A 15,675-nucleotide genomic window follows, 5' to 3' on the forward strand; every position below is an offset into this window, starting at 1 on the left:
CTACAGTTTTCCGTCAGAAGGCCGCGCAAGTGCACTTGCGTCTCACCGTTACCATAGCGACTGGGCCTCTGGACTGCAGATCCTAACTGCCTTGTCAACATCTTTGAGCATCTGCAGCTCCGGAGGCCGGGGTAACTGGCGGGTAACTGGGCTTTGGAGTGATATTTTAAAATATGTGTCGTTAGGCTATTCGTAGGCTATCAGAGGTTTAATTTTTGTTCACAGCCTCAACACCCTGGGCGGTAGATCAGTCCGTTTATTCAGCTTCCACGGGACGCTGCGTTAGCGTCTCTGTCCAACAGGACCTTTATTCTAATAGAAAATGAACAATGGCGTTGAGCAAAGAGAAACCCCAGAGAAACAGACGTGTCAGGGCACAATTGGAACTAAATAATTATACACTTTGACAAAAATGGCAAAGCTAAGATTACAGACCCCACCAGTATTTGTTAAACGCTGTATACTCCTCAAATTAACTTGTAGGCTCTCTGGGAAGATTTAAAAAGAAATTAAGGCATAGATCCAGTACCAAGAAGCTTACAATCTGATTGAAGACATACACGCGAAATACTCAAAGAATTGTATGGCGTTGACTTTAAGTGCAATAGGATTCAGTGGTTGAGGATGTAGATGAGTAAATAGAAGTCTGATAGAAGAGACGACATTAACAGTAGGCATTTAGATGAGGTAGAGGAGGAGAAGATTAAAAAATTAGGCATTATGACAACTACCAACTACTTAAAATTGTCAAACATTAAAATATGTAAACTTCTATTGATCAAATTACACCAGATTTTAATTAAGAACTCAAGTACTTCTTTAATAAAATATTTTCCACAAAAATTCTGAAGAACTACGAACTCTAAGAAGTCTTCTTTGTTTAATAAAAAGTTATATGGTATGTACTATGAATATGTGCTAATATGAACTGTAATATTCAATTGATTAGAACACTTTGTTGTCCCACCAAGACATGTAGTAGTTACTATTACATTTCTCTGGTAGCTGGTAGGTTTAAAGTTGCAATGGATTTTATATCTTTTGGTAATAGGCAGCTTTTGGTCAGTAAATTTTTGTAGGCTGGATTTATTCTTAATTGCTTACTGAGTATGGGGTCAGCAGTAGAGGTAGAGTTGGGCACTTTAGGTCTTGATGCTAAAGTCCCAAAGTCTGGGGCTTCCAAAATTTGCAAGTCTTGGTCCAGTTTATAGGCAGTAATGTGAATAGGTCTGTATCAGTGTGTTATCAGTGCTAGGTGAGATGATACACTGGCTTTTGCAGAGCCCCACCCTTCATGCAGTCCCAATCATTATTCCCCAGAAGCCACATATAGGAAAGAAAAGTCCTAACATGTCTTATTAATAACTCCAGTCTGTAGAGAATCAGACTGAGAGACAGTTCTACTTAAGAGTCAAGAAAGGTAGAGCCTCACGTGTGAGCCACTCCAAAACTTTTATATATGCAAACCCAGGTTAGCCAAGTTGAGATTGGTTGAACTGCAGCGGGCTATTCAGAATCTTATAAGGAAAAGAAATGTTTTTGGTTGAAGCCACTGAAATTTTGGGGTGCAGTTTTATTATACTGATAGCTGACTAACATACAGAGCAAATAGAGTGAACAAAATTCCACATGCCGAAAATGAAAAAGAGAAAAAAAAATCATTGGGAATCCTATGGACTACTAATATTGAAGGAAGGAAGGAAGACAGGGAGGGAAGGGAGAGAGGGAGGGAAGGGGGAGAGGAAGGAAGGAAAGATGTAAAAGATGGATAAAGTACAAGACCTTGGGGTAAAACCTAGCCTAAGAGGGGAAAAAAGAAAATTCATCATATATGCTTTGTGCTGAAGAAGAACTTAAGAATATGAATGCAATAAAACAGGAACTTAAGGACAAGATACTAAAATAATAAGACTCAACCTCTATGAGGGCTGAGTCTTGTGGTTTTTATCCACTACTAGGGATAGTACCTTGCATATAGTAGATAGTAAGTAAATATTTGATGAATAAATGAAATAAAATGAAGATAAAAGAACTAAGGAAATTAACTGAAGACAACATCCACCTTAAAGTACTTAAAGGAATAATTTTTAAAAGCATTAAGAAGCAGACTAGAGAGATGCACATCAAATTATAATGTAGAGGAAAGGCTTAAAATAATGACAGAATACTAGGCAAAACCTGAAGATATGAAAGTTATTAAAAATAATATGTATGGAGAAGACAAAGATGATTCAACATAAGATTAACATGTGCCCCCAGCAAATGGAGGAAGAAATATGCTTGATATAAAAAATAAAGGAAGAAAAATACATAGATTAAAAGGATACACACTGTGTTCTATAGGACAATTTCTACAGAAAAAGCAACACCAAGACATGTAACCTCATTAAGTCATTCAACTTTTCAGAATAAAGAGAGAATTTTTTAGGTACCTAGGCATGAAATGAACATGGGAGTGGGATGAAGAAAAAACAACTGGACTACTTTAGACTCATCTATAGCACATTCAGTATGGGAAGGCACTGAAAACATGGTGCAGAGTTCTCAAGGGGAATAAAATGTTTTAGAAGAAAATTATTCTATAGCTTTTGTAAGCTGTCATGGAAATATAATTCAAATTTGTGGGTGCTCTGTTTTTATTGCTTGCACACACCGCCATTTCTGAGCTCATCTTTTTCTCATATAACTTGACAAACAATAGCAACTGACATGTTATTGTTTTCCAGCCTCTTCTCCCAACATTTAAATTCATTAGTTATATCAAATTCCTTCTAGGTTATCACAGAGTTTTCCAAAGGTTTTTCCCAATAGGTTTGTTCCGAGTGACATAGATCACTATCCTTTTAGCTTTCCACAACAGTTTCCTTGTTAATTGCTCCTTGACCACTTAGGTATGGTGACTTATATTTTAGGTTTTTGTTATAGCGGTACCCAAATCTGGACCAAAGTCTGTATACATCAGCATAAACTTTGTTGTGCCATGGTAACAACCCCAAAATCTCAGTGGTGTAAAACAACACATTTTTTTTTTTGTACATGATGCATGTCCATTGAGGGTGTCAGGGGGCTATGCTTTATGTTATCCCCCTTCTGGCACTCAGGCTGATGATCTGCCATTATTTGGTCCAGTTTTTTATTTATTTGATTTTAAATTAATTATTGTATATATTAATGGGGTACAGTTGATTTTTTGATAAATATTTACATTCTGGAATGATTAAATCAATCTGATTAACATATCTGTCATTTCACATACTCAGAATTTTTTGGTGATGAGAACATTAAAAATCTACTCTTTTAGCAGTTTTGAAATATATATTATTAGTAACTAGTCACCATGCTGTGTCATAGATCTATAAAACTTATTCCTCCTAGCTGAAACTTTGTATCCTTTGGACATCTTCTGCTCCCTATCCCTATCTCACCCTCCAGCTTTACTACCCTCTGGTAACCACCATTCTACTCTCTACTTTTATGAGCTTGACTTTTTTAGATTCCACAAAGAAGTGAGATCATGCAGTGTTTATCTTTCTGTGGCTGGCTAATATCACTTAGCATAATGTCCTCCAGGTTCATCCATGTTGTCACAAATGACAGCATTTTCTTCTTTTTTAAGGCTGAGTAGTATTCCATTGTGTATATATACCACATTTTCTTTATCTGTTTCTTTATTTGTTTATCTGTTGATGGATAGTTAGGTTGCTTCCATATCTTAGCTATCGTGGATAATGCTGCAGTAAACTTGGGAGTGCAGATATCTTTTTGACATACTTATTTCAGTTCCTTTGGATATATGTCCAGAAGTGGGATTGCTGGATCATACGGCGATTCTATTTTTGATTGAGGAATCCATACTGTTTTCCATAATGGCTGTATTAATTTAATTCCCACCACCAGTGTTAAAAAGGCTCTCTTTTCTCCACATCCTAGCCAACATTTATCTTTTATCTTTTTGATAGCTGCCATTCTAACAGGTGTGAGGTGATAAATATCATTATGTTTTTTAATTTTCATTTCCCTAATGATTAGTGATATTGAGTATTTTTTCATATATCTGTGGGCCATTATATGTATTTTTTGAGAAATGTCTGTTTTGATTCTTTGCCCGTTTTTAATTGGGCTATGTGTTTTCTTGTGAAGTTGTTTGAGTTCTTTATGTATTTTGGTTGTTGTCCCCTTAGCAGATGTATGGTTTATAAATATCTTTTCCTAATCTGTGAGTTGTCTCTTCATTCTATTAATTGTTTCCATTGCTGTGCAGAAGCTTTTTAGTTTGATTAATCCCTTTTGTCTACTTTCGTTTTTGTTCCTGTGCTTTTCGGGTCGTATCCAAGAAATCATTGCCCAAACTAATGTTGTGGAGAATTTTTTTCCTGTTTTCTCCTAGTAGTTTTAGTTTCAGGTCTTACATTTGAGTCTTGAACTAATTTTGGTTGATTTTTATTTATGATGTGAGATACATTTCTGGTTTTTGTGGTAGAGACAAAGCTCAGGAGGGTCTTGCACTAGCAATTAATGGTTGCTTATAATTCACTGACTAAAACTAATCACATGGGCTCCAAGTAATCATAAGGTGGCCAGGAATTTCAATTTCTGGAAAAGAGAAAGCCAGAAATATTTGATAAACACTTGTGTGTACTGCACAAGCATTCTCAGACATTACATCAGAATACAGCATCTGTGGTAGGCATCCTCTAAGATGGCACCCAATGATCTCTGTCTCCTGTTCTTGTGTAAGCCCCTCTCCTTGAGGGTAGGCTAGACCTAATGTCACCTTTCTAAAGAATAGAGTCCAAACGCAACCCAATGGGCACATTGAGTTGAGGCGACAGAGTTAGAAATTTTGGACGATCAGACAGCTACAATTTGCAGGGCAGAATGCCAAAGAGGAGAGAGTATGCAAAAATAAAACTCTGTAAATCTTTAGGGAGTTCCTCATGAGCCTAAACTGAGTGCTGATCCTTGCATGAATTCATGGAAACTAAGTAACACTGAGGAAAGAACTGTTGGAAATAAGCGGGCAGAACAATTCCTAGGGTTCACATAGGGCTAGTACTAATTCACATTCCCTGTATCTTGAGTGGAGAAACCTTAAAATAGCTGGAACATTGAGTTGAATACTCAGAAAGGTACCTCAGTAGTGGAGAAAAATTAGCCCTAGATGAAAGGCTGTTGTGATCTAGCCTAAGAGAGCATGAAACCAAGCCTCCAAAGAACCAGGCTGTTTCCAAATAACTGTGTCCCAAACCAAAACTTAAAAATACTTAGAGGAATAAAAATAAAATTATTTAGCAATGTAAAATCACACTGCCTGGCACTCAAGTCAAAAATTGCCAGATATGCAAAGATGAGTCCCATAATGAGGTGAAAAATTAGTTAAAAACAGAACAAGAAATGGCACAAATGAAAAAATTAGTAAACATAACAATTACGTAAAATTAAACGAACATTAAAGCAGTATATGTTCAGAAGGACAGAAGGAAGCCCAGGCTGATTGGGAAGGGACAAAGAAATATAAGAAAGAGATCCCAATTAGACTTCTAGAGATGAAAAGCACAACATCTAAGGTGAAAAATGGACGGCATAAAGAGCAGGTTAGACGTTAGGCAAAGGAAAAGATGAGCAAACTTAAAGATGTAGCAATGGAAACTGTGCAAAATAAAACAGAAAACAAAAAGATTTTTTATAAAAGGAGAACTAGTGAACTGTGGGACAACTTTCAACAGTGTAACATACATGTAATTGGCATGCCAGAGGAGGGAACAAAAAAATATCTGAAGAAACAAAGGCTAAAACATTTTCAAATGTGATAAGCATTATGAACCCACAGATCCAAGAAGCTCGGTGAATCTTAGGCACAAGAAACAGAAAGAAAACTACAACAAGTACATTATAATCAAATTGCTTAGTATCAGTGATAAAAAGCAAATATTAAAGCCAGCCAGAGAAAAAAGACATATTACATATAGAGGAACAAAGATAAAAAAAATCAACAGACTTCTTGTTGGGAACAATGCAAGCCAGAAAATAGCGGACCCAAATCTTTAAAGTACTTAAAGAAAACAAAACTGACAATTGAGAATTCTATACCCAGTTAAAATATTGTTCCACAATGAATATGAAAAAAAGAGATATAAAAGCTAAATTAATTAATCAGCAACAGACAAGCACTGTTAAATGAAAACATTCAGGCAAAGGGAAAATTATATTGTATGAAAATCTGGACCTACTCAAAGGGATAAAGAGCACTGAAAACAATAAATATGTAGATGAATATAAAAGACTTATCTTGTTTTAAAGACAATTGCTTAAAGGAAAATGTATAACAATGTGTATGGGTTTGTGCTATAGATAGAATTAAAATATGACAACAAAATTATATGTAGTGGGAGGGGAAATGGACTATACTTTTATACGGTTCTTCTAGTGTATGTGAGGTGGTATAATTTGTCTATAAATTATACACATATTCAAAATACCTGAACTAAAAACTGGAGAATAGAAAGGAGAAGTAAATAAAATTACAATTATTGTTGGAGATTTTATACCCTTATTTCAATAGTTGATAAACCAGGTATATAGAAAATCAGTAAGAATGTGGAAGACTTGAACAATTCTGTCAATCAACAAATTACTTACATAGAACACTGAAGCCAACTATAGCAGCGTATACATTCAAGTACATGTGGAACGTTTGCCAAAGCAGTTTATATTCTGGCTATAAAAACAACTCTAAATAAATTTAAAAGAATTCAAGTTGTACAAAGAATGTTCTCTGACAAAAACGGAACCAACCGAATTAGAAATCAGTAACAGAAGAGTAGAATATTCCTAAATATTGGAAAATATTTATATAGAACACTGAAGCCAACTATAGCAGCATATACGTTCAAGTATGTGTGCAACATTTACCAAGGCAGTTTACATTCTGGCTATAAAAACAAGTCTAAGTAAATTTAAAAGGATTCAAGTCATATAAAGAATGTCCTCTAACAAAAATGGAACCTAATTATAAATCAGTAACAGAAAAGTAGAATATTCCTAAATATTGGAAAATTAAACAATATAATTGTAAATAACCCATAGGCCAAAGAAAAAAAAAAAAGAAAAATTTTAACCAAAGGAAATGAAAATACAAAATTAAAAAATTTGTGGAATGCAGCTAAAGGAGTACTTTGATGGAAATGTATAGAATTAAATGTTTACATTAGAAAAGAAGAAAGCACTAAAATCAATGATCTAAGTTTCTACCTTAAGAAATTAGAAAAAGAAAAGCAAATTAACCCAAAGTACACAGAAGAGAAGAAATAATAAAGATTGGAGTGGAAATCAAGTAAATGGTAAACAGAAAGTAGAGAAAAATCAATGAAACCTAAATATGTGTCCTGAGAAATTAAAATTACTTGATGGGCTTCCTTGTTCATAAGACAAAGGCTAAAATTTTAACTTGAGTTTATGCTCCTGCATGATTTGGTCTGTACTTATGTCTCAGACTCTATTTATTTTCTGTTTTCCGTGCTTCGGTTATGCTGGCCTTTCAGATTTTTTATTGTCTTTCCTGGCATGACCTTTGCACATGCTGTTTTCCTCTGTTTGCCCCCTCCTCAACTGTGTCAATGTTTTTGTCTCCCACTCATTGCCACCTAATTAATGCCCACTCATCTTTTATATTTAGATTAAATATCCTAGATCAAAACAAATCCTATCATAACCTGTAAACTCTACCACAACAGGAACTGTGTTTGATTTAGCTTAACCTTTTATCTTTAACACTTAACACATGCCTGACTCATGGTGGATTCTCAGCAAATATTCGTTAAATGAATGAATGAAGTCCATGGGTCTTTTTTTCTTAGAACATGACAAATTCAAATATCATTCATTTTCTGCATCTCATGAATTTTAATATCTTGAGAATTGAAAGACTATTGCTCTTGAGCTTATGATACTTAAGGGGATATTTGGATACTTCCCCATCTTTTTATTCACCATTTGTATTGCTCTGTTTATCTATTGCTTTATGAAAATATGCTGGAGACTCAAGTTCCTTTTGTGTTCTGATGTATCATTCTAATGTTGTAAAGTTTCATCATTAAGGCTAATGTTTGATTTGTTTCATTGTATCACCCATTCTAAAGAAGCATGGTATGCCAAATGGACTAGTTAAAATGGTAAATTACAGAATTTTAAGAATATCCCACTTACAGATATTTTACTTCATATATATCGGTTATTAAAAAGTGAAATCAGTGTCTTAATACTCTGATTTCAAGAATGACACAAAAATATGTAGGAAGTAGTGCTGATTGAATTCTTGTGTCCCAGTCATTGGCTTTATACATGTTAAATTGTTTTTAATTCCTCACAACAACTCTTAAGGTAGGAGTTAATACCATTTTACAGACAAACTTTTAGTGATTTGCTTAAAATCTCAGAGCTAACATTGTGTCAAAATTCAAACCTGGCTGGGCACAGTCGGCTCGTGCCTGTAACCGTAGCACTTTGGGAGGGCAAGGTGGCTGGATCACTTGAGCCCAGGAATTTGAGACCAGCCTGGGCCGCGTGGTAAAACCCTGTCTCTACAAAAAAATACAAAATTAGCTGGGCATGGTGGTTTGCACCTGTAGTCCCAGCTACTTGAGATGCTGAGGTGGGAGGATTGCTTGAGCCCAGGAGGTTGAGCCATGATCGTGCTGCTGCACTCTAGCCGGGGTGACAGAGCAAGACCCTGTCTCAAAGAAAAAAAAAAGAAAAGAAAAAAATCAAATCTAATTCTGATGCTGAAACCCATCATTTTCCCACTGGTACCACTTCTCAAACATGTAAACTATTATTTTTTTTTGCCATCCTGAGTACTAAATATTTAGGTCCTAATGATACCTTAGCTAACAATGGCCAGCAGTTATTTGTTTGTGTGACTGTGACACCATCAGTTTTCCAAGCTAAAATGGTGATCAACTTATTCACAGATAGTACCCTAGTAAGAAAAAGAAGATAGAGGTAAGATTGTATCCAACATCAAGTTAATTCTTAGGTAAAATGCCAGTGTTGTATAACATGAGTCATATGAAAACACAACAGTGGTAAGAATGCTCACTAACATTGAATGGTTTAGTCATCAGATATGAAAACTGAAAAACTGCTTAGCTGAAGAGTTATGTTCTGGTGTAAGGGTTAAACTAAACATTACTGAGTAGAGCAGCTGTTCATGAGGTAAGCTATTGATTTAGAAGCCAAGAATGAGTTGGGACAGAGCAGTTAGAGAAATCAGCAGAGAAGCAAGGCCAGGGCCCAGGGAACAGAATAATGAGGACAGTACAAGGTGTATTCTTCCTTTCACAATTGGAATTCTTCCAGCCATTTGGGAATTTGAAGACTCTCTTGAGGAAACAGGGGGAAAAAAAAAAAAGGTTAGTCCAGGCATTGGAGAGAGGGTGTGAAGAATCCCATGTAAGAGTTACAGAGAAATTTGTAAAGGTACAATTTGGGTTTGAGGATATTGGAGTGGGATGAGGATATAGATAGATTGTATTTATTTGGGATATTATAAGAGAAGGTCTAGGAGAGAAGGAGAATGAGGAAAACAGGATATAAAATGAGAAGAATCTCAATTCTGATTTTGTACAGATGGATTAGACTGTAGGTCCCCATTCATGGATGAAAATACTAATATTGTGGGGAAATAAGCCAGTAAAAACAAGAATGAAACCCTCCAAAAAGCTTTACAGAAAATTTTTAGCTAAGCCTCAGTTTGTTGTTGGAGCTATGCATTGAGATGTTTGATTCTTTAGCAGGTAGGAAACTATGTGAAAGAATCTCCTGATGTCATAATTTCTGGGTGTCACTGGAACATTTGATCATCATTCCTTTGGCAGTTCCAGCCTTCTATGGAAGGCCAGTAGAAGGCATTGATTTATTCACCTCTACAGGAATCGGACTCAGCCTCTTTTGGTAAGTCTGTTTATCCTTGATCAAATTAGCTAAATGTTAATACCTACATAGACAGGTAATTATACTAAACCACAGAGTTTACTATGGTTTTACTAAATCATCATTGAGCAAAACACTTTTTTTCTTGATATTTTGACACACAGTCTACAAAAGTTATTGTATTAAAATTCTTAAACCTTAATTTGATTTTATTATTACCACCAATAAACATTTACTTTTAGGCATACAATACTATACTAAGTGTAAAAAATAGTTGCGCCATTTAAATTTTTTCCTATCCTTTGTGTACTAATAGTTGAATACCTGCAAATTATTTCAAGATAAAGCTAACCAAGCACTGTTCTAGGTATTAAGTATTCAGTGATGGCAAAGACAGACTTGGAATGAGGGGGGATATTAAACATTTATAAAACATGAGGATAGTGTTTCTCAACAGTGGGCAGTTTTGCCTCTCTCTCCCACCAGGGGACATTTGACAATGTCTATAGACATTTTGTACTGTCACAACTTTGGGAGAGGGGTACTATTTGCATCCAGTGGGTGAAGGCTTTGAATGCTACAAAACATCCTACAGTGCACAGGACAGTATCCTCCCTCCCCAACTAAGAACTGTCTGATCCCAGCTGTGAATAGTGTCATGATTAAGAAACCCTGAATTAGAAGGATAACTGTTACCAAGCAGAAATAAAGGTTGCTATGAAAATGTAGATAATGGGGGTTATAAAAGTAAGTTATAGAATAAGTAAAATGTAAATTCAGGCTTAGTGGATTGCATTGGCCATAGTGAGTGAAGGGTGGGAGCAATGGGGTAGGGAAGAGTTCCAAGGTAGGCAGTAAGGAGTTCATTTATATATGTTTGTGTGTATAAATCATGTCTATTTCATAATAAATTTCATATATCGGGTATACTTGCAGACATTTCTATGCATTTACTAATGCTCAGTAGTACCTGCTGAATAGTAATAGTTAACATTTACTGAGCACTTACTGTGTGGTAGGCACTGCACTTTACATGTATTACCTTACTTAATCCTCACTATTATCCTAGAAGTAGAAAATATTATCACCAATGTACCCTTGAGAAATATAGGTAAGTACCTTGACTAAGATCACATAGTTGGGAAGGGCCAGAGCCAGGGACTATACTGTGACTATAGAGAAGCAGGGGGAAAATGAATAATCACCTGGAACAGAAGGATTAGCTGAAGATATTTCAGTGAATGTGAAACTGTGCTCCAAAGGAAGAGAAGAGCATAGATAGGTAGAGAGGTGCTTGTTGATTGCAACAACCATTTCAAGGCAAACTGAATTTTGTTTTCACACAGCAGAAATGGTCTTCAGTTATGTTAACCATAGGGTACATTTTCCTTGCATTGCTTGGTGGCTATTTTGTATTTTTTGCAAGACTTAAAATTGTACATAAGGGATGGTTGTGAAATACAGTACTTTTTAACACTTTTTTAGCTATTTAAAAATAGAATAACATTCAGAATGTTTCTATATGTCTATAACAAAATAGTAATATTAAAAATTCCAAGGCCAGGCACATTGTGTCCACCTGTAGTTCCAGTTACTCATGAGGCTGAGGCAGGAGGATCACTTAAGCCCAGAGTTTCAAAATTGTAGTGCCCTGTGATTGCACTTGTGAATAACCACTGTACTCCAGCCTGGGAGACATAGTGAGACTCTGACTCTTTAAAACATTCCATACAAGTCTTTGAAGACAATCTATCTCCACCTCCAACATTTACATTTTCTAATCTAGGTTTTCAATATTTTAACTTTCTAATCTAGGTTTTCAGTGAATTATGCCTTTTCGATTTGGAACCCAGCCAAGGAGGTTTCCAGTGGAAGGAGGAGACTCTTCAATTGGGCTGGAACCGGGGCTGAGCTCCAGTGCTGCCTGTAATGGGAAGGAGATGTCGCCAACCAGGTAAAGTCTTCTATCCTCACAAGTGAGGAAATACGTACTGGCTATCATCAATACAACCTTCAGCTGATATTCAGTATTAGCAAGAAAAAACCCTCAGCAATTCAAAAATATTGTTGTTTCTAAATTAGTATGAACAGAACCCAGGTTTCCTTAGTATGGAGTCTGTATTTTGTATTTCTGTAAGTCTTGATGATAGACCAATTCATTCTCTTTCTGGTACATTTTTAGCTATTAACAAAAAACCCACAATTACCTTGGCACCAACCTAATAGATTGTTGATAGCTTCACGATTAGATAATATTCAATTAAACAAACCTTCAGTGCTAGTATGTGTAGGGCACCATGCTAGGCATAAGGCTAAAAATATGAAAGAGACTTAGACCTCAGATTCAGTGTCACTTTGGCTTTGACTAGTGTCACTTTGGCTGTGCTGTGACCTTTGGCAGAAAGAGTGATATAGAGTATGAAGATTCTGTGAGAAAGTATTTTTGCAGAATGATTAGTTTCACTTCTGTGATGTTTACTATAGCAAAATCTTAGATACTACATTGTTAGATTCTCATGGCTTGGAAATTTTGGGAACACAGATTTAAGTTTAACAAGGTGTAGGTACTTAAAAATTGGAGTTAGTCAAGGATGAAATAGGCTACTTTGGGAAGTCGGGAGCTCCCGGTCTTTAGAAATGTGCAAGGCTGAATGACTATTTGGTGGGAATGTTGGAAAGGAAATTCATATACTAGATGTATTTTTGGACTAGGTGTCATTTAAGGGCCATTTCAAATCTGAGATTCTATCAACATTTGAACAGTATGTGGAATACTATGTTCAGTTGTATTTTGCTGCAAACATTCTTGTTTTGAAATCACTCAACTGAGGAGATTTAGGGTACATATGCTCAGGAATTGCCACGTTATTATCTCTTATGTTTGTAACTATGCACTTTTGTTTTGCCATTTAACAATCATTGTATACCTTTCAAAATGAACATCTGGAGGATTATCTTTGAATATATGAATTTCCTGTGATTAAATGTATGTCAGAGGCCACAATTTCTTTGTTATAGCAGTCTAAAATGGGTGCCTCATCAGCATCACCATGTTGTACTCATTTTATGACATTCAGAGATTTCAAAGTGATTTAAAACAGTTAAATATACAATCAAACTTTGGTGCTCTGAAAAAAAATTTCCTCTTTTTAATATCTAACTACATGTCATTTGCTTTTTTATTCAGGCAACTCCGGAGGTGCCCTGGAAGTCATTGCCTGACAATAACTGATGTTCCTATCACTGTCTATGCAGCAATGAGAAAGCCACCTGCACAAAGCAGCAAGGAAATGCATCCTAAATAGCACCATTAAGTCTTTTGTCAAGGTCTGACTAGGTCAAGGGTAATGGACCAGTATCATCTGCTGATCTGGTAAACAAATAAAAGTGGTGGCACCTTTAGATGATGACAACAGTTGAACTATTTACTTTTAGTAAGACAGACAGAAATATCAGTAAAGCACACGTAGTGTTAGGCTATCAGTTGTGTCTGATACGTAAGACAGAATAATATTTCACAATTAGAAAATACCTTAGAGATCATCTTGCTCACGGCAGATCATTAACATCAATAATTAAAGATGAAGCTTAATCTACCTCGGTCATCAGTCAGGTGGGGCTTATTCTAAATGCTTAATGTGTCTTAGGCTCATTTCCTTGTTCATATTTGGGTTGCTACTTGGCTAAATCCTTTCACCTTAGTACCCCAAGCCAGTTTCCTGGCTTGATATTATTAGATAATGCTCTGCTCAGGAATAATTATGTTGGATGAGAAATGGAGCCCTGGGGTTGTGTGTTTTGGAAGAGTATTCAAGATCAAAGAAAGTTCTTAGTCCATGGTTAATCTGCAAGGCATTTAAACTACTTCCATAGAGGAGCCCAGATTGTTGGTTAAATGTATTGATAATGAAGTCAAAGCTATGGTTCTAACCCCGATTTTTCCAAGAAAAATGATGTCCGGTTATCATATTGTATCCCAAGTGCTAACCAGTTATCTTGATAAATTGTTTATAGTAGGTTTTGAGAAACCTCATGTGGATTTTTAAATTTGGTTAGATGTAGGATCACTTTTGAGGTTGAGGCCAGCTCTCTATGTTCTCTTTTTCTTCTTGCAGTAGTCCCCAGAAACTCAGTGTGGTTTCCTTTTCTCTCGATGGCTGTCAGCATCCATCTAATGAAATTGTAGTCTCCAAAAGACTGACTTTAGGATCAGATACAATTTTCACCAGTGTTTTTTGTCTACCTTGCCGCTTCTGAAAACATACATGTAAGCCTTTAAAAATGAGAAGCTTATTAACTTATAATTAAAGAGACATAGATGCATATGTGTTACATTAGGTGAAAAAGAAAAACTGCCGGGGAGTTATAAGATGAAAAACTCTCAGAGCTCACACCAAGCTGGGAGATGTTTGAATGCCAACTGGTTAAAATGGAAAGATCTTGAACATGTGGGGCATTGAGTAGAGACTCAGAAAAGTCATACTTTCATGGGAGATCCAAACTGGAGCTAAACTAAAGGCTCATGTATACCAACTTTAAGAAAGCTTAAAAATAATCCTTGAGAGACTCAAGATGATTTCTAAGTAACCTCATTTTGTCTGCCAAATAAAATGGAACATTCCTTAAAGGAAGAAAACAAAATTGAGGCAGAAAATTGCCTGAAGCTGGAGAAAGAATGACAGGAGAAAGTAGTGATGAAAAATTCCTCAGAGGGCTGGGCTTGGTGGCTCACGCCTGTAATCCTGGCGCTTTGGGAGGCCAAGGCAGATGGGTCATCTGAGGTCAGGCATTTGAGGCCAGCCTGGCCAACATGGTGAAACCCCAACTCTACTAAAAATACAAAAATTAGCCAGGTATGGTGGCAGGTGCCTGTAATCCCAGCTACTTGGGAGACTGAGGCAGGAAAATTGCTTGAATCTGAGAGGTGGAGGTTGCAGTGAGCTGATATTGCACCACTGTGCTCCAGCCTAAGCAACAGAATGAGAAAAAAAAAAAAAAAAAAAAAGAAAAGAAAAAAAGAAAAATTCCTCAGAGCTCATACAAGGCTGGGAAGAATATGTGTTTCAACAATAGTGGATCTTTTAATATAGTACATGGATCATTCAGTAGAGTCTTCAGCAAGACATTTCCAAAGTAGGGTTAAAGTTAGGTTATGGAGATGGGAATAGACTGAAGACTACTCTGGACTTTCCTTAACAGAGTTTAAGAGCAACATTTGAAAGAATCAAACTGATTTCAAGTAACTTAACTGCATCCAAGGGGAGACAACCCCTCAGAATAAAAATAAAAACTACAATAAAATCCAGCACCGGAAGTGTAACATTAACAGTGATTAACATCTAATAAAAAATTACCAGGCATGCCAAAAAAAAAAAAAAAAAAAAAAAAAAGGAAAAGGCAATCCACAGTCAGGAGAATCTTTAGTCGATGGTAACAGACTCAGAATGACAGATGACAGCATTAGTAAATGATATGATTTGGCTGTGTGTCCCAACCCAAATCTCATGTTGAATTGTAACCCCCAGTATTGGGGGAGGGACCTGGTAGGAGGTGATTGGATTATGGTGAACACCCATATGGATGTGAATATGGCGTATTCTTCATGGATACGGAGAACACCCCTTGGTGTTCTCATGATAGTGAGTGAGTTCTTACGAGATCTGGTTGTTTAAAAGTGTGTAGCACTTCCCCCTTTTCCCTCTGTCTCTCCTGCTCCACCATGGTAAGCTATGATTGCTTCCCTTT

The 15,675-nt window shown here is 36.2% G+C and overlaps 1 protein-coding gene across 2 annotated transcripts; it reads left to right on the top strand.

Annotated features, from left to right (window-relative positions):
* The first annotated feature begins 12 nt into the window (after positions 1 to 12).
* On the top strand, positions 13 to 15,235 carry FAM229B (family with sequence similarity 229 member B). 2 transcript variants are annotated; one of them, XM_010359885.2, is made up of 4 exons: positions 13 to 142; positions 9,792 to 9,951; positions 11,746 to 11,884; positions 13,118 to 15,235. In XM_010359885.2, the coding sequence occupies exons 3-4, from the start codon at positions 11,760 to 11,762 to the stop codon at positions 13,233 to 13,235; spliced, it is 243 nt and encodes an 80-aa protein (XP_010358187.1). In that variant the 5' UTR covers positions 13 to 142; positions 9,792 to 9,951; positions 11,746 to 11,759; the 3' UTR covers positions 13,236 to 15,235. The 2 variants fall into 2 exon arrangements, with proteins under 2 accessions (XP_010358187.1, XP_030784982.1); XM_030929122.1 differs by having other exon boundaries at positions 20 to 131; positions 13,118 to 13,340.
* Positions 15,236 to 15,675: the final 440 nt, after the last annotated feature.

This window comes from Rhinopithecus roxellana, chromosome 4 (assembly GCF_007565055.1).
Source record: "Rhinopithecus roxellana isolate Shanxi Qingling chromosome 4, ASM756505v1, whole genome shotgun sequence".
NCBI lineage: Eukaryota > Metazoa > Chordata > Mammalia > Primates > Cercopithecidae > Rhinopithecus > Rhinopithecus roxellana.

What these genes read in the sequence shown, in the direction of transcription:
- FAM229B (XM_010359885.2), top strand. Translation starts at nt 11,760, where the DNA reads ATGCCTTTTCGATTTGGAACCCAGCCAAGGAGGTTTCCAGTGGAAGGA. An exon ending in AAGGAGATGTCGCCAACCAG is followed by an intron (nt 11,885 to 13,117) that starts GTAAAGTCTTCT and finishes TTTTTTATTCAG; the next exon opens with GCAACTCCGGAGGTGCCCTG.